Genomic DNA, 18,557 nt, shown 5'->3' with positions numbered 1-18,557 from the left:
GAATAAAAAAAATCGACATAAAGCGTATCAAATATTTATTTATCTGGGCAACAAAGGACTATGATACATTGACAGGCATGAGAACTACTGCCAGCACAACTCAATACAAGGCAGCTATAACTGCTTCCAAAACGGCCAGTGACAATACGGAGTACCAGGCGGCCCCAAATGCTTGAAGTTCTTTGAACAAAAAGAGAGAGAGAGAGAGAGAGAGAGAGGAAAACATCCCTAACCCTTGGTTTAAAGACAATACTCATTTATTGCTCAAATGATGCTTTTAAGGGAGGACAGTGGAATAAAATAAACTTTTTTGCTTCTCCCCCACAAAAACATAGAAGGGTTATCAAACCACTCAAGTTAAATTTTTCCAGGGTCCAATATCACTTTTTTTTTTCCTTTCAGTTCAATGAAAAGCTAAATGTAATACTAATTATTTATAAAATTTTATTTTACTTTTTAAAATTTGTTCAGCTGTTTCATTGTCGTCTTTAACATGCTACAACAGGGCTAAATTCATGAATCCCAGAGGAAAAAAAAAATCCCCCAAACCTTGAATTCCTAAATAAGTACCATGAACCACATGAAGAACTAATAGGGAAGATTCAAAACCCACTAAACAAGAGGTAAACGAGATCACCAGATAAATTAAAAAAAAAAAAAAAAGGCTTAAAACAGACTCACCATATTTACAATTCCCATTAAATTACACATAAATAAATATATACAGAGATGTGAACACTGATTCCCTTATAGAACTGTGAATCGTGTTGCCAGAGAAAGTTCAAGTTAGTCGCTTTACCTTGAAGAGGGAAAACTTACAACTGAAGACAAGACATGGAACTTCGAGTATCTGTGTTCAAGTTTATTCACAATACTGATAAAAATGTCATGATCCTTTTTGCCTTTCTTTTTAGTATGGCTACAATCTGAACTGAAATATGTAAGGAAGGTGGTGATTCCATCCCGTGAAACTCATAGAATTTTTTTTTTTAATTTTTACGTTCTTTTTTTCTAAAAAAAAAAAAAAAAGTTTTTAATTTTTTTGTTGTCTTTGTGGTTGATTTGTTGGGTTTAAAAAAAAAAAAAGGTTCACAAACTCGGACAGAACTTTTCTTTGCTGGCTTCACGGCCTGTTGGGTTCTCTTAGGCTCCGCGGGGGGCAACGGGGAGGTGATGCTCATGGGGCGGTCGGGGCCGGGGCCTGAGGGGTCGGCCCTCTCGCCGGGGGGCGTGGGCCCCGGGCCCCCGGGCCTCCGGACCGAAGGCGGCGGCAGTAGCAGCAGTGGAGGGTCGCTGGTCCCCGCGCTGTCACCTGCCGGCGGTGGGCGGTGGGGGATGGAGGTGCAGGCGGAGGCGGACGGGCGGCGGGCGCGCGCGGCGGGGCGGGCGGGGCGGGAGGAGAGCCTCACTTTCTGTGTTTCTCCTCTTTGTCACTGCTTTTGGCGCTGTTGTCCGTGTGGCTGTTGGGGTTGTTGCTGAGGTACATTTTGTCCATGGCCTTGAGGGCCTCGGTGAGATAGTTCTGCAGGGCCGTGACCGCGGCGCACACCGCCGGGCTGCCGAAGCCGTGGGAGATGAGGTTGAAGTGGGTCAAACAGCTCTGGATGCCCGGCTCCAGGATGGGGTTGGGCCGCGAGTTCCCCAGGGGCGATCGGTCCTGGGCCAGCAGGTCGGTGAACTCCTTGCAGATCTGTCTGCAGCACAAGCAGGGCAGAGAGACCGGGGGTGAGGCTCCGTGGGAGCAGCACCCGGAGCGAAGACAAGACCTCCCTCCCTGCCGCCAGCGCCGTCTGCAGGACAGCTGGCCTGACTCGGGGTGCAGGGCACAGCTGGGGAGCCCCAGCCCCCTCCCAGGATCCATCCACACATCCCCTGCTCCTTCAACACTTCCACTAACGCCCCCCTCTCTCCTTCCACCTGTGTGTCTCTCACCTCTCAGCTGTGCCCTCTGCATGTGGACTCTTAGTGCCCGCACCAGGGATCTAACCTGGTGCCCCCGGCAGTGGAAGCACAGTCCTAACCACTGGACTGCCAGGGAAGTCCTGAACCAAATTTTTCTAACCCCCGTTTCTCACTCACACCAGGCATCCCTGACACAGGAAAACACTTCACCCACCAAGAGAAAAAGGAAGGTGGTAGGAAGGGCAGGGAGTCAGAAACACAAGCATCTCTTCCCCACAGCCAATAGCCCACACCCATCAGCTCTCCGGCTCAAAATACTACAGAGACCCTCTTCCTTGACCTTCCAGCGCAACCTCAGCAGTCTGAGGTCTGGGGGCATGAACTCTCCACTCATTCACCTTCAGATCAGGGTGGGTGTGGACAAGGAAGGCAAAACCTTTTCTTGGGATTGTTTTACTCTTAAAAAATAAAAGGCACTTCAATACCCAAGTGTGGGGATAATTCAGTGGTTTGGAGAAGCAGAAACAGACATTTCAATCTCCCTTGCCACCTCCTTTCCCATGCATTCCCCCCCCCCACCAACCCCGGCGCCCCGGCAAAAAAAAAAAAAAAGTCTAGGGAAAACTGTGAGTGTGGGTGTGCTTAGGAAGCTAAGAGAAGAGGGAAAAGTTGAAATGCAGGCGATGAGGCCTACAGGGGTAGCTCACTCTCTGAATCTGGGAAGCCAGGACTGGCTGGGGCCTTCCCAAGGTAGCAGCAGCCTTTGGGTGGGGGCTCTGGGTAGGGGGCTTCGCAGGGGGGAGGCAGAATGTAGAGTAGTGGCAGGCTGCCTCCCCCAAGGCCAGCTGACATCTCCCCAGGCCAGAAAGTGCCCCACCAGAGGTCTCAGCCTCTGCCCTCTGGATCCGAGCCCTCCTGGGACATTGACTTTGATAATTATGGGCTTCCAAACAAGCCTTTTAATTTCCAGAAAACATATCAAAACAGTCATTTTCTTTTCACACACCACCTGGAGAAGCCTATTCAGCCCAGGCACCGATGGGAATATAACTTGGGCCATTTTGAAACCGATTTGACATCTCGCCTGTAGGCTAGAACTTGTGGGGTGTGTGTGTGTGTAGCACTTTTGAGGAGGTCGAGAAAGCAAGGCAAGAAATGGGAGAAGGGATTAGGGTGGAAACTAGGCCAGCTTCTGACCTGAACATTTTGCAAGCCACTAGCTTAATCCTTGCCCTTGCAGAACCTATTGATAAGAGACAAAAACTGACCCAGGCAAGTCTGTCCACTCCTTTAAGACCTTGGTTCTGGTTTTACAGAAGTAACATAGTCACAAAGCCACACTCAGCTTTCCATCACATCCCCACTATACCCCATTCCCATACATGCTTTTTTTTTTTTTTAAATGAGAAGGTAGGGCAGAAGGGAGGGGAAAGAGGGAAACACACACTCATAATCTTCCTTGTATTTCCTCTTTAAGCTCCATCATGGTTTATAAGATTGTGTTGTAATTTCAGCATTTACAACAACAAAACTGATTAACACAAAAGGTAAAGAGGCCAAAAGTGAGAGCAAAGATGATTTTGATGTTTCTCTTTGACAGTGAGACACAGAGACCCCGAAGAGGTAAATGTCTTACTTTGTAGCCAGGAGCATGTTTTTTCTTGTCACTTGCTCATTGGGATCGGAATGTTGTCGGTTGAGAAATTCAGCTACTGCTTTGGCAGGAAATTCGGTTTCACACACATACCCAAAGTCCCTGGCTAGGTGGACAGCTTCTCCTGGCAAGAGGAGGAAGGAGAGGGCAAGAGAATGAAAAAAAACTGGGATTGAGACTTCCAGCTCCCTTATTTTCTTAACCCAGCTGTTGCAAGAAACACAAAAGAGTTGTTTCCCCACTTCAGGCATTTTCTTTCCTTCTCTGTAGGATCAAGCAGATTCATTTCTGCTCAAAAATGGCCACTTACCCTAGAAGGCCAAGATGATTTGAAAATGTAGACTCCATCACCTCCCCACCCAGCCTCATCCCCCACCCTGATGACATTCTCCCACCTTCTCTTTTAAAACCTTTCTTGTGTTCTAGCCTCACACCTATCAACGCGTTCATAAAATGATATTCATAATTACTCCTTGAGCTTTTCTGCAAGGGAACGACTATGGGTTTACATTTTAACTTTATCGCATATAATTATCTGTTCATCCAAACCGATTAACCAAGAGGATTTGAGGGTCACTCCACTGAGTCTGTCTGTGTTGTTGATTTTCGAATCTTTGGTTTTAATTTCCTGAACCAGTTGGTTTTTACTGCAGGGCTTCCTGCCATTAGCTCCAGCTCCGGAAGAACGCATGCGCCAATTAGAGCATCAAAGCCCTCTCCGCGGAGCTTGTTTCCATAAAATGGAGCGGATCACAAACAATAACAGTTTTCCAGAAACTGCCTCCCTGCGATGGGACTCAACCCCCAGACCCATGCACACTCTCACACTACACCCAAAGTCACTACTAACTATTTTCTTTGCATATAATGCTTTGGGGGTCTGAATGGTGGGTTCCCAGGGCACCGATATTATTTTTAATACAGTGCTACTGTAGGTAAGTTTCTGGAACTGAACAATTGCTTATTCCTTAACAAGTTATCATTTTTGACACCATTAACAAGTGGTTCACAGGTTTTCTCCTCAAATTTGTGTTTTTAAATATTTTAAAAATTATTTACAATGCAAGAACCTGAATTCAGTTATACAATATCTCTTCAAATACAAGATATAAGTAAGATAAAGTACCATCTTTAAATATAAATAGTGGTTTTGAAATCTGCCCCATAACTTAAGTTCCTTTTTTGCCTATTGGCATGAGGCATTTCCAACAGGACACAAAGGAAAATGCAAGAGAACTATACATTCATTCCAACACACCCAAACTTTACCCAATTTAGTATCAGACAAACTTAACAAGGATCTGGAGGAAGTAAGAATGTGACTACGGTAACTGGACTGTGCTGTATATTGAAACGGAGTGAGGACAGGGTGAGCTTTTGTTTTGAGGGGTTAGAAGCTTGTGTGTGTGTGTGTGTGTGTGTGTGTGTGCGTGTGTGTGTGTGTGTGTGTGTGTGTGTGCGTGTGCGCGTGTGTGTGTGCGCGCGCGCTTAAAAAACTGGCATGAGAAACTTTTTGCAATGCTTATTTCTTTTTTCTTTTCCTATCCAAATAACTCAAAGTCTAAAACTGTTCATTTTTCTTCCTCTCCAGTAGAGAAGCACAATTAAATGAGAGATAAGGGAGCATATGTTTGGAAAACAAAAACCTGAAAGGGCACATAACCCTGAGCTTTCAGGATGGTCTTAAATCAGGATGCAGGTCAAAGATTCCCAAATTAATTCAGGAAGTAATGGTCACGCATTTCTCAAACGCAGATGTCAGAGTAGCTTAAGTGATTTACTGCTGAGCTCCATAAAGGAGACAGGAACTTGAAGAGTATGCAGTTCTTAAATTTTCACATTGTTTAGGTCAAACCTGGGCAGGAGGGGGGTGTAATTTTGTAGCAGAGGGGAAGAGGAAAGGAGGACAGGACTAAATGCAAATAGCTTTTTCACATGCAAGAATTCCATTCACTTGCAGCTACATTCTCTGGAAAAAAATGAAATTGCACAATTGACACAAAATATAACCAAACATCTGGCCACTGAATAGCATCCACTTTCCCAGGAGAAACTTCCCTTCTTGTTAGCAAGGGAACTCGCTTACCCTCTACTAGTGATGTGAGCAGGGTGACATTGGCAGCTTTACGCCTCCCTGCTGGCAGATTTAATCCTATTTTGTCCAGTTTTTCTCTTAAAGATCTTCCTCCATTTTTAGACTTCGCCCTGTTTCACAAATATATGTGAGAAATGGATTTAGAAAACATTCAGTTGCTCTGCATCCCACTGTACTCATTTTGACAACTTCCTAAAATGTGCTTTTAAAAATTAAGAATCCTGGCCCCAAGTTATATAAGAAAAGGAAACCTGGGAAGGAAAGATCATAGGAGATGCATGCTTGCTAGACTGTAAAGCACCCCCTGTGTTCACTTATTACTGCAACTATGGTGGCAGGTTGGAAGGTTTTGATTTCCCAACTCTCTGAAGAAGAACCACAAACAAACACAGTTCTCATCTCTAGGGTGTGAAGTATTTTTCAGTTCAACTGATTACTGTATATTTTCCCTGTTGTTACAATCACACAAATCCCAATGGGGTCTTTAAATTGTCTTTGCAAGATCTGCTGTGAGCCTGTTCAGAGTAACCAAAGTTATCATCACTCTCAGCTTTCTTGCTCTGGCTTCAGCCCCAGTGGGAAATTCATTTCACCAACTGTTTACATGCCATGTCACCAGCCTAACTGGAAATGTCAAAAGTTGATATCAGCCTTTACAAATGTCACTGAATTCAGAGACAGTGGAGGTGGTTCTAAATAGATGTCTAAATAGACTCCCATAATCAGAAAGTGGTTAAGATAAGTTGTTTAAATAAAACAGCAAATTAATTAATTTCAGATTTTATTCCCTACTCAAGTGCTCTTTAATTGTGTGGATTAGATTATACTCCCCTAGGTAAACAGTCTCCAATACTGGGGATGGGGGAAGGGGTAGGAAAAGGCAGCGACGGATTTAGATGTGTCAGTGAAAGATTACAGAGGAACAGCAAATGACTGTGAAGGAGCAAAAAAAAAAAAAAAAGAGTAGAACAGCTGATGCTAAAATCTGTCCAAAAAATGGTTCTGTAAGCCTTTGTATAGGATATACCCATCACAGCAGAACTCTGGGTGTATAAATAGCTATATGAATACAAGTCAAAGAATGAAGTTTTGGGCTCACTTTCTTATTAAAAACTAGAAAAAAGTAGAAAATATCTGGGACCGTTCAACGTAAGACCCACCACACACAACCCTGGGTGGGACCCCAGAAGTAAAAAGCCCACAGGAGGGAACAAACTGCCCTCAGGGAAGGTGCTTCACCTCGCTGACCCTCATAAAATCTTATCAAGGAAACGAATCATTCCAACCTCGCGCGCGTGAGATGAGAATTCCTGACCACGTAGGCAACATGCAATCGTAGGTAGCGACCACACAAAACGCACGTAACCATGCCTTGCACGTAACCGTGTCTTGCACGCTGACTGGCACTTGCGGACGCGGAGCATCCGAATTATTAGCGCAAGCCCCTCTGGCCCGTGGGGCCTGGGGTGACAGGAACGCGGGGGCGTGGCGCGCTGACTCTAAAACCGTCGTCTTCTGCTTAAAACCCTATTCAAAGGCCTCAAGCCCTCTGCAATCAGAGACCCTGCATGGAGTCAAGGCAAAGTGAGCCGCCCGAGATGAAGTTTTCCTAGGCCTGCAACGCGGGCGCGAGGAGGGAACAGGCGGGTGCACGGCGCCCCGCGGCTGCCGCTGCCGGGACTGAGTCCGCCGCAGAATGAGCTGCGCGTGCGCGCGGGGAGGGGCAGGGGGGCGGCCGAGCGCCCGGTGAGCGCGCCGCGCCGGCCGCGCGACCCCGAAACGACTGAGCGCGCGCGCGCGCGCGGGAAAGGGGCAGAGTGCGCAGGCGCGCATCGCCTCGCCCCGCCCACCCCATCCCCAGCTCCCACCCACTCGGTTCTACGCTCTTTCTCCCCGCCCCTTTCTTTTCCCTCGGAGGGCGGGCCCTGGCGCGAGGCCCGTGGCGTCACCGCCCCGGCGCAGGCGCAGTGCTTCCACCCGCCCCTCTCTCTCCACGGCCGCGGGGCGGGGCGGGGCGGGGCCGCGCCGGGCCTCACCTCCTCAGCACTCCGCCCAGCAGCGAAGCGTTGAGACACTCAGGCGGTGAGAGGCGCCGCTGTACTTCCGCCACCGTGACCTTGTACTTCGAGGTGGAGCTGAGGAGCGAGAGGCGACCCGGAACTGAACAGAAGACTTCGTTAGGGTTCACGACGCCGCCGAAGAGGTTGTCCTTGTTGATGGGGATGGCGGAGACGGCGTTGCTGTTGGACTTGGACAGGGACACGGGGCCTGCGGAGACACATGGGGAGGCCGCGTGTGGGCGCCGGGGAGCCGGGGCCCCTCGCCCCAGGCCTGCGCCGCCACCAATCCCCCCCACCCCCCACCCGCTTCTCCTCCAGCCCCGAAAATCCCACGGCTCCTTCCCCACCTGCCCTAGGCCCTCCGGCTCCATCCCTGTCGGGAGTAGAAACCTAAGCCCCTCGGCGTGTCCCCCCCGGCGACCCGCCCCGCCAGCCCGCCCTGTCCTTCCGCCGGGACCCCCTCGCCCTGTAACCGCTGGGGTGCTGTCTAGAGGTGCTGGTGAGGCGGTGACCCTCTCGGCTCTCTCAGCATCGAAGGACGCTGGGCCCCAGAGCCGAGAAAAAAGCCCCGTGTGGACTCGGGGTGGGCGGGGGGGGGGGGGGCGAGGGCTTCTTCAGTGTTGGGGAGAAACTGCTCAAAGACCCATAATTAAAATCAGCCAAGAGTCTCCACGGCTAAAGCAGCCTGTAAAAATGAGCATCGCAGTCATGGCACCCAAGCCGAGAGAAGTGGTGGATTCAAGTTGTCACACAGCGCACACGCCCCAGCCTTTTGATAAATAGTACCCCCCCCCCCCCCACTTACGTTTATCTATGAAAAGGAGTTTTGGAAATCCATGCCAAGCCCAGTTTTGAATTGAGGGAAAAAAAACAAGGATAAACAAGCCTTCCATGGAATACTAGTAATGTGTTCTTTCGAGGAGCAAAGAGTTAACAGTCCCTACGCTTAAGCGCCTTCTTTAGGGGAGGTGGGGAGGATATATTCTTATTAGTTAAAATCACAAGCTCTTCATTGTTGGATTCCCCCATACTTGGGGGGGAAAAAATTCAAGGCCAGCAGGAAGTGGACCAACACATTACATTTCTAACACCAATATAATTCAAGTGCATTCACAACCATTTAAATACAGTATGCATTTGTATTAAAATTCCACATGGAGACATACTACATAATACATGCTTATCTCAGTACTCTCTCTTTAATGGGGATATTTTAGACGTATGGGGGGGGGCTCTAGGTTTTGGATAGATCACTTGTGACATTAATAGCTCTGGGGAGGCTAATAGAGACAATAGGAGTTAAACGAACTCTTGAGAGATTACTAATAAAAGAGCCAATTATCATGTCGACTTGGAAAGAGCATCTCTTAAGATTTATCCCTTGCACATCTAATTTGACGTGACAAAGACTTCACAGATGCAAAAATGAAACTTTAAACTCGCTAACAATATACTGATTGGGGTTAGAAATGAGAACAGTTTTATATAGCATCATCCTCTGGTGGTGCCTAGAATCCTGAAATGTAACGTTGCCACTATAACCAAGAAAAAAAAAAGCTGCTGTGAATAGCATTTAATCCAGGAAACTTTATTTTACTCACTAAATGCAACATAAATTACAAATTCATCCAAATCACTTGACACTTTTAAAAAACAATTTCTGCTCAGAACAATTATGCTAATAAACTTGACATCTTCAAGAGGCTCATTTTAACCAAAAGCCAAATTTTTGCTAACCTAATGCACAAAGCTTAAAAAACTCTTCAACACCTAATGAGAAATTCAGTATAAGAACTTGAAAGTTTTTTTTTTTCCCCCTCTGCTAAGGAGTGCTGTCTTTATCATCTGCCCCCATATTAATACTGAATTACTTGCACTGTTTTTAGCATTATACACTTCCTAACACTCATGGCCACTCAGGTAATGGATTAACTAAACTGTTAAAACTGTTTCAAAATTGAAATGCCACTTCCAAATCTGCTCAACTATTACACATTTCATGTGTTTGTCCAGATATCATTTAACTAAGTTAAATGGTCAAGTCATGAATCAGAACAAAGCTAGCCTGTTGCCATTACTAAATCATTTAAGCATTGCTGTTCTATGCCTATCTATTCGCTAATTCTGAGCCTTTAGGAAATCCTACTTGAAAAAAATAAATACACCTCTGCAAGTTCTTTTAAATAGCACTATGCCTGTAAGGACATGCTTGGAATGCAGAAGGAAATGGCTTACCTTTCTTAATTACAGTTTGATCTGGGATGTTAATACCCGGGTCTTCTACATGCTGCAACAAAAGGATACACATGGATGTAAGTGTATAATCAAAACAAAAGGAAATGAATATTTCGAGCAAGATAGGGGGAGGGGAAGGTGTAGAATCGAAATCCCCCCTCCCATCTGGTGACATTTATATATAAACATCTCATCTTGGCTTATTGGAATTTGGGGCTTTGCAGCTCAAGAGGTTTCACTGTACACCCACGGCCAATTTCTCGACTCCCAGCAAATAATCCACATTTGAAGGAGGTGGGAGTGGGGAACAAAACTTTCTTTGGAAATTAAATCGAGTTTGGGAACACCTAATCTTTCTCACAGCCTGCTCAACCTTTCAAAATACACCTAGCTTTAGTTTGGCGCCTCAGCGGCTTCGGACTTCAGCGATTCCACTGTTCAGGCAGCAAAAGCCAGAGAAACACAATAGAATGACAGAGGCGGGAGTGGCCTGGGTGTACTGGAAACGTTTTAGGTGATATGATAAAAAGCAAACATGTATATGCACCTTCACTTACAGAGAAACAAACCAAAAATTTAAGGACTACTGTCTAAATAATTGAATATCAAATTGGATATGAAAACTATAAAAAGGGGGGGAAGCCTTTGAGGTTTCCCTGCTGTGTCCAGCAGCACATTTGTTAGTGTGGGCTTCTTTTTTCTTTTTTTTTTTACAGATGGATGTGTATACGTGTGTGCTACAGTCAAAACGTGATTAGAAAGTAAAATGAAATCATGTTTTCTAATGCAGAAACTGACAGGCAATATAATGTCTGGCTGTGTTTACAAATTAGCACCAGGGCTGCTGAGATAGAAGATTTCGCAATCGTTACCAAACGCAGGCATTACCATTTTAAAAAACTATTACTTCCTTCTCTAGTCTTTGTCCAACAATAATACTGATTCGAACATTTTCCATTCTGTCTTGGATTTATGCTCCTGTTAATTGTGCCTGATCGCAATGATTCCGGGTGGATGGTACTAAGTTGCTTTATTACAGGTTTTATTATACTCAATGCTCTCATTTGTAACTTGCCTAAAGTGCTTCTGGATTTAAGTATAATTAAATTGAGAAATGTTCAGAAATGACTACTGCTGCAGTTCTTGTGTTTTAACTATATGGGGAAATATGATCCCTTTATGCATGCACCCTAAACCCATAAAGTAAATGTAGTGTGGCATAATACTTTTATTTGTGTTATTTCTAGACCTTGTCCATACAGGGAAGACTGTTAAGTTTAAAACCCCACTGAGATATTAATGATTAAATAATTTTCACCATCGATTTGATTTTCTTAAATATTTGGCGGTCGTTCTCATTAAAGGTTAACTGTTGCAGCAATGGGAAAATTGAAAACAACCCTTTTCCTGACCCAAATTCCTTTGAAAGAATTTTTTCTTAAAAGGTTGGGGGAGGGAAGGGGAAGAGCAGCAACTGGGTTTCCTTGTTTTTATTTGATCTTTTGGTTAATTTCTCCTATAGGCCAATTTCACCACAAAGAGTGACTATACAGGTGTTAAGAATTCACACCAGCCACTTAGGAATTTTTTGCAAAGTAGAGCAATTCTAATTCACAGTAAGTTTAAAAAGCTTGCAACGTTATTTTGCAATTCAAACATTTCCAAGGAGCAGACTAGCATCAGGACTCAGAGACTCTTCGGGAAGGGGAACTCAAGGGGTCACAACTTCCAAGTTTGTTTTTTAATGGCCCTTCTCCCAACTATTCCTCTTCTCTTTTTACTTTCCAAGAAATGCACTGTGTAATATGTTTCTAAAAACATGTATGAAAACACACACATATGCACGCACACAAGGCTTACTAAACCCCACACTGGATCAAATGCCTACTTTCCTGCTTTCCATGCTAGGCTGCTAAACATAACCAACAAATTTCAGTGATTAACTAGGCCAAATGAGAGATGCAATAAATTTTCTATTTCCCTATGTAACTTAAATAATGTTTTAAATTCACCAAGCAAGCAGGTAAGTTCATCTGACCATTTTCTTTGCAATCTAATGCAGTAATCATTAAACTGTCAACGGACATATTGCTGCAATATTTGATGCAGTAATTTGAAATAGCATTTTAGCAAAAATCACATCCAGATACATTTCCTCTCCAAAGAAAAGCAGCATTAACAGAGCCTTTACAGCTTTAATAAAATTATTGGCTTGTTCTAATTCCATTTCAGGAAGGTTGTGAGGAAGCCATAAATATGTAGAATTGAAACAGAGATGCTGGTTTAAATTTAATTTCAGAAAGTATTTTCAAATTGTCAATAGCCTGGTTTGCATTGCCAAAGAGTAAATGTGCTAATACCATGCTTATTTAGAAATCATCAAAAACTGCATTTATTGATAACTGAATTACAACTCAAAGAATGCATTGCCCAATAGTCTCAAAACATTAAAGTAATATGGGGGTGTAGCCGGTCCTGATGGGCGTTGGGAACCCAGCTAATGATTTATGAGGCCAGCACTTAGCACCCCTAGGAAGAGAAAAAAGGCTGCATTTAATGTCCTCCTGTTCGGATTTGCCACTTAGTATTCTTTAATCAGGGCAGGGTATACAAGTAACTTTCAGAGACCCCCTAGCACTCATAAAATCCGGTCAAAATAATTTTCTTCGTGTGTCTTTTACACTTTCTTTTAAATCGCCAGGGCATTTAAATGAGCTCTTTTGATCCATTCTAACATGTCTTTCAGGACTGGGAGAAACCCCCACGTCAGACATAGTGGTGGAATCAGATCCTCTCATAATCGAAACAGTTTACTGTCGCCGAGAGGGGAAGGTAGCGTCCACGGTGACACTCGTCTGATTTATAAACGGTAACGCAGGCATTGTTTGAAGGAGCTCTGCGAACCATTGTTCTCCCGGCCGAACTCTCAACTACTTTTGAATCTTTGTCGTGCGGCTGTCTTAGGTGGGTCCTCAAAGGGTCCACCCGATAAAAGAAAAGCAGATTTGGAGAAAGTAAACAGCGGGGAGGAGGAAAGCCCAGTCCCCGGGGCTGGACGTTCCAGGGGGGGACCCTTTCCTGGGCGTGGGTGAGCGGGGACCGCGTTTGCTCTCCCGCCGCCCGCGCGCGCGCGCGGCCTCTTACCGGCACGTCCTCGATGGCGTGAGGTAAGGAGTGGATCGGGAGGTCTCCGAGTCCGGAGCCAAGCCCGTGGGGGCCGTGCAGGAGGTCCTCGTGCCGCCGGTAGTCCCTTCGAGGATCCAGGCCCGACAGCTGGTGGGGCAGCCCCCGATGCGTGTGCAGAAGCCCAGACTCCTGGCTCTGCCTCTGACCCGGCCAGCCCGGGTGCTGCGGCTGCGGCTGGGCGTGCAGGGGGTTCAGGCTGTAGGGGTCGTTGACGTGGGAGTAAGGATCTTGCGACTGGGGGTAGATAGGCTGGTAGGGCGGGGGGAAGTAGGGGGGCTGGAAGTCGGCATTGGGGGTATGGGACAGCGGCGGGGCGCTCGTGTAGGGAGATTGACCTACAGTGCCCAGCTGGGGCAACCGTGCCGTCCCGTTGCTGGCGCCGTCGTGACGGTCCTGGAAGAGAGCGAGGCCAAGGGGAGAGAAGTCGGCATCAGGCGTCGGGCCACTCCGCCAGGCTGCTATGCGAAACCGCCCGGCCCCGTCCGCAGGCCGCTGCGAGGAACCAGCCCTCCGCGCGGCTTTGGCAGAAAATTCTCCAAAAGCGAAACGGGCCCTTCCTTCCCCAATCTCAGGAAATTTTCGCCGGTGCCAATCGAGGGGGCATAAGAGACTCTCCTTAGGCATTTCTTGGAAAAGGGGGTAAGAGGCAGAAAAGGGCCTCCCGGACAACAGCCCGCTCAGCAGCAAAGGGAAACCTCCCTTAAGCAAAATTAAAATTCCTAGTAAATATTAAACAGCCAGAAGCGGCCTTTTCTCTGTCCCTGTGTTTGAACCTGCCTGCCACGGCGTTATTGTTTACCCTGTTCCTTTTATTTGGAGGGGGGAAAAATCATGCCCATTCAAAGACTATTACCATTTCATGACTATTTAAATAGAAACATATTTTTTCGTGGAGGGGCTGTAAGGAAAGCCATCGTTTAAATTACCAGCTCAAAGAAGGTTTTTAACTGCGGGAAGGGGGGCTGTCTTTTCCGCTTCCTCACTTAAGAGCCTTTTTCTGGACAGAGTCGATTTATGAAAGTGACGGGGAAGAAGGGGACGTCAAGTCAAGGTTTAAAATGCAAAGATTCAGCCTTATATTGGGTTTAAAAGAGAGGTGCGCCCCGGGGCGGAGGCCCCCGCCCCTTCCACCCCAGCCCCAAAGGGCAGAAGAAACGCCTGACTTCTGTTCCTCTATTGCAATTCGTTTGCAAAACAAGCGAACGGAGTTGATTCCAGGGAATGCGAACCCTCGGAGGTTCAGCCCCGGGCCCCGGGGGGAAGAAGGGGCACGCCGGGCAGCGTTTTTCCTGCCTCCGGATTAAGCATCAGATGTTGAGAACGTCTCGGGAACAAGTGAAGAAGCGAGGAAATACAGATGAACGCGGAGAGAAAACACGCTGGGGTAGTAGCGGCGAGGTAGGTGTGCGAGCCGGGAGAGGTCGCGCGGGGGTTGGGGGGGACCGCGTTCGACTGAAGGATGGAAGAGAGGGAGAGAAACGCGGGGGAGGGGGGGGCGGGAAATGCAAACGAGGAAAGGCGGGCGCCCTGAAGGAAAACCGGGCGAGGATCCCGAGGTCTCGGGCCGCTCCGCAGCCCCAGGTTTCCAGACTAGCGATTCCTAAGGAGGCAGGGGTGGGGGTGGGGATGGGACTCACCATAGCTGAAAAACTGTGAACTAACATCTGCGAAGAGTCTGGGGTAACGAGTCAGGGTGGAAAACAACAAGCAAGCGGAGAGCCCGGCTGCCCCGCCGCCCGAGCGCGCCCCACACAAAAGGCGCCCCGCGCCACCCAGGACTCCGGTCACCGCGCCGCCGCTCCCCCGGGCGCCGGAGCCCCGCTCTGGTCCATCCGAACTTGAACCACCGATTCGAGCGGCGCCTTCAGCTGGTCGAACCCACGGTCTCTATCCTGCCGCGATCGGGTAGGATTCAAAGTTCCTTAAAAAATTGGAGGAAGAAAAAAAAACCCGAAAAGGCAAAAAAAGCAAAAAAAGTGTGTGTGTCTGTCTGTGTCTGTGTGTGTGCGCGCGTGTTCCTTAATCCGTGTCTCCCCCTCTTTTCTGAGCCGCGGCTTCGCTTGAGCTTCTAATAACCGCGCTGGGCAGCGTTCCTGGAGCCTCCTAATAGCAGATATTCATGACTATTAATATTACACGAATACTTAATAAGGGAAGAATGCCTGGAAATCGAGCGTGAAGCGGAGAGGCAACTCGCGCCGGAGCCGGCTCTCAATGCAGTCCATTGACGGGAGCCTCAGTGTAGCAAATCGGAGGTGGGGAGAGGCAGCTCGAGAGACAAAAAGCGGGCGAGAGAGGGAGCGGGCGAGCGCGCGGGGGGCCGCGGCGCGGCGGCTGGCGAATCACAGGGAAGGGGCAACATTTTAAAAGGTTGCAGGGCAGGCCAAAGCGAAAGAGAAAGAGGGAGACGGGGAGACCGAGCGCGAGCGCGCGGAGAGGGGGAAGTGTGTGTCTTGCGTGCGTGTGTGAGAAAGAAAGTGTGGGCGCGAGAGAGGAGCCCGGAGTGGGGAGAGGGGAGGGAGAGACCGGGAGGAGGGGGAGGAGGGAGGGGAGGAGGGGCAGGGGAGGGGGCCGCGCCGGAGCGCGCGGAGGGGGAGCCCGCGGGGGAGGGGGAGGGGAGAGGAAGCGAGCGAGGACAATCAGACCTAAAAGGCTGGGGCAGACCTCGGCATGCCGCGGGGGCCGCGCGGCGCGGCCGGGCGCTCCCGGGGACCGCGGCCGGGCGTTCGAAGGGCTCTCGGTCCCCGAGCTGCGGCCGGCCGGGCCTCTCCGGCCGCGGGCTCCTCCGCTCCGCAGCCGGGCCTGGGGCGCGGGGTCCGGCCGCCCGCCGCCGCGCGGCTTCTCCATGGCCCGGCGCCCCGCCCGGGACCGGCTCTCGCCTGGGCCACCGCTCTCTTGCTTCCCGCGGCCTCCTGGGACCGGCCGCTTTGCGCCGCTGGCCGCCCCGCCCTTGGCTCTCCGGGGCCGGGGCTCGCGTAGGAGGGGCGTGGGGGAGGGCACCGGGCCGCGGCCCGGGGCGCGCAGAGACGCGAGGCGGCTCAGCCCGGGCGCCGCTGGCACGGGCTCCCCGCTCCCGGCGCAAACCCGTCCGACTGGCTGGGCCACTCCCGCCCGACGCACCCCCGGATGACACGGCTCGCTCTTCCCCGACCGCCGCTGCCAGTCTGCCCGCCGGGGTGTCAGAACAAGCGGCACCTCGCCTCCTGCATGTCCCTGCAGAGCCCGGCATAATTAGACAGCCCCGAGCCGGCTCGGAAACCCGAAATCCCTGCTCCGGCGCTCGCCACCGCAAAGTTGTTGAAACAGCCTTCACTCTGTCTTCTCCTCTTCTCTCTCCTCTCGCTTCTCGTCGTCTTTTTTTTTTTTTTTTCCTCCCCTTTGCTCTCACACGCACATGCACACGACGCGCCCCCACAGGGTCCCTACTCTGGGGGTGCAAGTTCATCGCTTCCCACCTGGGTACCCCGGGCGCCTCGCACCGCTTCGGACCCTGCCCGCCGGGGCTTTCGGCCTTCGAGAAGAGGGATGCCCGAGCCCCGGGCCACGGCCCGGGGAGGCTTAGAAGCCCTCTGTCACCCCGACCGGTCCGCAAAGGGACCCCCGGCCCTGAAAACAAAGCAACTGGTCTGACATGGAGTCAGTCTCTGCGCCCCGCGCCAGCCACGCCACGAGTGCCCAGCTAAGCACCCGACCCCTTGGCATCTCACCCCGTGCCCCATTCACAGGTGGAAGGCAGGGCGAAACAGGAGGGGCTGGGAAAGGAAAAAGAACTAAAATAGTCCATGGAAAGGAGAGGAGAAGGGGACGGGGGACACTTCGTTCACCCAAGCCCAGGTTCTCATTTCACGTGAAGACCCCCGCCGCGCCCCGCACAGACCTCTACGCTCCACATTCCCAGATCCAAATGCCAAAAAGAGAGAAGGGGGGAGCCAAAGCCGGGACTGCCACCTACTATTTACGTAGGTAGTCTCTGGCGGCCGCCCCCTCCCCAGCTCCCCCTCCCATGATTCATCGGCTCTTTTAGCGGGGGGGCTAGAAGGAGGCTGGGGCAGCTGCCTCCAGGCCCGTGGTCCCGGGGCTTCCCCGGCTGCCCCATGAAGCCGAGCTCCCGGGACTGTGGGTTTTGAAACCGGCTCCAAGGCGGCGCGCTCTATCGGCCGGGCGGGCTCCCCGCACCGGAGGCTGTGGGCAGCCCCGCCAGGATTCCCACGGTCACGCAGCCGAGGGCGCGGCGGCCAGCAGGCTCCCGCCTCCACCCCCAGGGATGCGCCGACCCAGTAGCACAGAGCGAGAAGCTCCCTAGAACCTCTCGAATAACGCAGGGTACTGGAGGAAGCCCCGCAGCCGTTCGGTGGAGGAGTGCTCCCAAACTGAACCGGCTCACGGGGAGGTGCGCCCCCGTTCAGAGCGCAGGCTGCGGGCCCCTTCTCCAAACGGGAGGGGGCCTTTTTAGAGCGGGCTGGGTGGAGGAGTGGTAGAAAGGAAGGAAAGAATGAAGAAATAAAGGAAAGAATGTTAAAGATAAAAGACAAAGAATTAAAGAGGGAAAGGGGTTTTCCCTTTCTCATTCTGGTGACCTGGGCCCTCAGAAGCTCGTTGGAGCGACATGAGGAGTTCACAGACGCCTGCCCAGTTGCCAGCAACCACTTCAAAAACCCACGCTCGTCTACCCTTACCACGCTCAAAACTCGTCCGGAGAAAATCGGGGCGGGGCGGGGGGAGTGGGACAGGGGGCTGCGAAGGAGGAGAGTGAAAGAAGGGAACGTCCTCAGCCTCCCTCGCCGGCTTCTCCCCTGCGCTCTTAGGGCGAATCGGAGAGGCGGGCGCAGCGCTGGGCAAAGTTTGTCCCACCCGCCTCTCGCAGCTGGCGGCGAGGAGAGGAGGGAAGCGGAGCTCCGAGCCTGCAACCGCGGGAGAGACTGCGCCCGCGCCGCGCTTACCTCGCAGTCCTCGTACTTGATATTGTCCGTCAGTTTCCAAAGCATTTTCATGGATCGGCCTGAATGGATTTGGCCCCTCTCCGCCTCGCACCCAAGTGGAGCTACTCTCTGGGTAAGCGCAAAGTGCCGGCTGCGGGCGGCGAGCAGGAGGAGGGGGAGGGCGAAGAGGAGGAGGGTGAGGAGGAGGAGGAGGAGGAGGGTGAGGAGGAGGAGGCGAGGAGGGAAGGAGCTCCCGTGTGCGCTCGGAGATCTCCCTCTAATGGTAGAAACTTTTCCCTTTTCCTGCTCTTTACCAACAGCCTAATCGCCTCATTAGCATATCAACAATAGTCCAATTGCTCGCCAGCACCACAATCTGCCGCCGGCCGCTCCGACCCAGGTATAAAGGCCTCTGCGAGCCGCGAACTCGCTCCTAGAGCGCACGCCCGCCCGGGAGCCCACGGAGTCTCCCCTGAGCCCCGCAGCGCGCCGCTGAGCCGGCGCCC

The 18,557-nt window shown here is 50.5% G+C and overlaps 1 protein-coding gene across 1 annotated transcript; it reads right to left on the bottom strand.

Annotated features, from left to right (window-relative positions):
- Positions 1-1,405: 1,405 nt before the first annotated feature.
- TFAP2A (transcription factor AP-2 alpha) lies at positions 1,406-18,140 on the bottom strand. Its single transcript, XM_061146224.1, has 7 exons — positions 18,073-18,140; positions 13,091-13,525; positions 9,947-9,998; positions 7,688-7,919; positions 5,643-5,761; positions 3,539-3,680; positions 1,406-1,694 (listed from the first exon to the last, which is right to left on the bottom strand). The coding sequence occupies exons 1-7, from the start codon at positions 18,121-18,123 to the stop codon at positions 1,406-1,408; spliced, it is 1,320 nt and encodes a 439-aa protein (XP_061002207.1). The 5' UTR covers positions 18,124-18,140.
- Positions 18,141-18,557: the final 417 nt, after the last annotated feature.

Source organism: Dama dama, chromosome 7 (assembly GCF_033118175.1).
Source record: "Dama dama isolate Ldn47 chromosome 7, ASM3311817v1, whole genome shotgun sequence".
In the NCBI taxonomy this organism is placed as follows: domain Eukaryota; kingdom Metazoa; phylum Chordata; class Mammalia; order Artiodactyla; family Cervidae; genus Dama; species Dama dama.
The sequence above is the reverse complement of the archived record's forward strand: the minus strand, read 5'-3'. Positions and strand labels throughout refer to the sequence as shown.

What these genes read in the sequence shown, in the direction of transcription:
- TFAP2A (XM_061146224.1), bottom strand. Translation starts at nt 18,123, where the DNA reads ATGAAAATGCTTTGGAAACTGACGGACAATATCAAGTACGAGGACTGC. An exon ending in TCAAACTGTAATTAAGAAAG is followed by an intron (nt 7,920 to 9,946) that starts GTAAGCCATTTC and finishes GTGTCTCCGCAG; the next exon opens with GCCCCGTGTCCCTGTCCAAG. An exon ending in GCTCACATCACTAGTAGAGG is followed by an intron (nt 3,681 to 5,642) that starts GTAAGCGAGTTC and finishes TCCTCTTGCCAG; the next exon opens with GAGAAGCTGTCCACCTAGCC.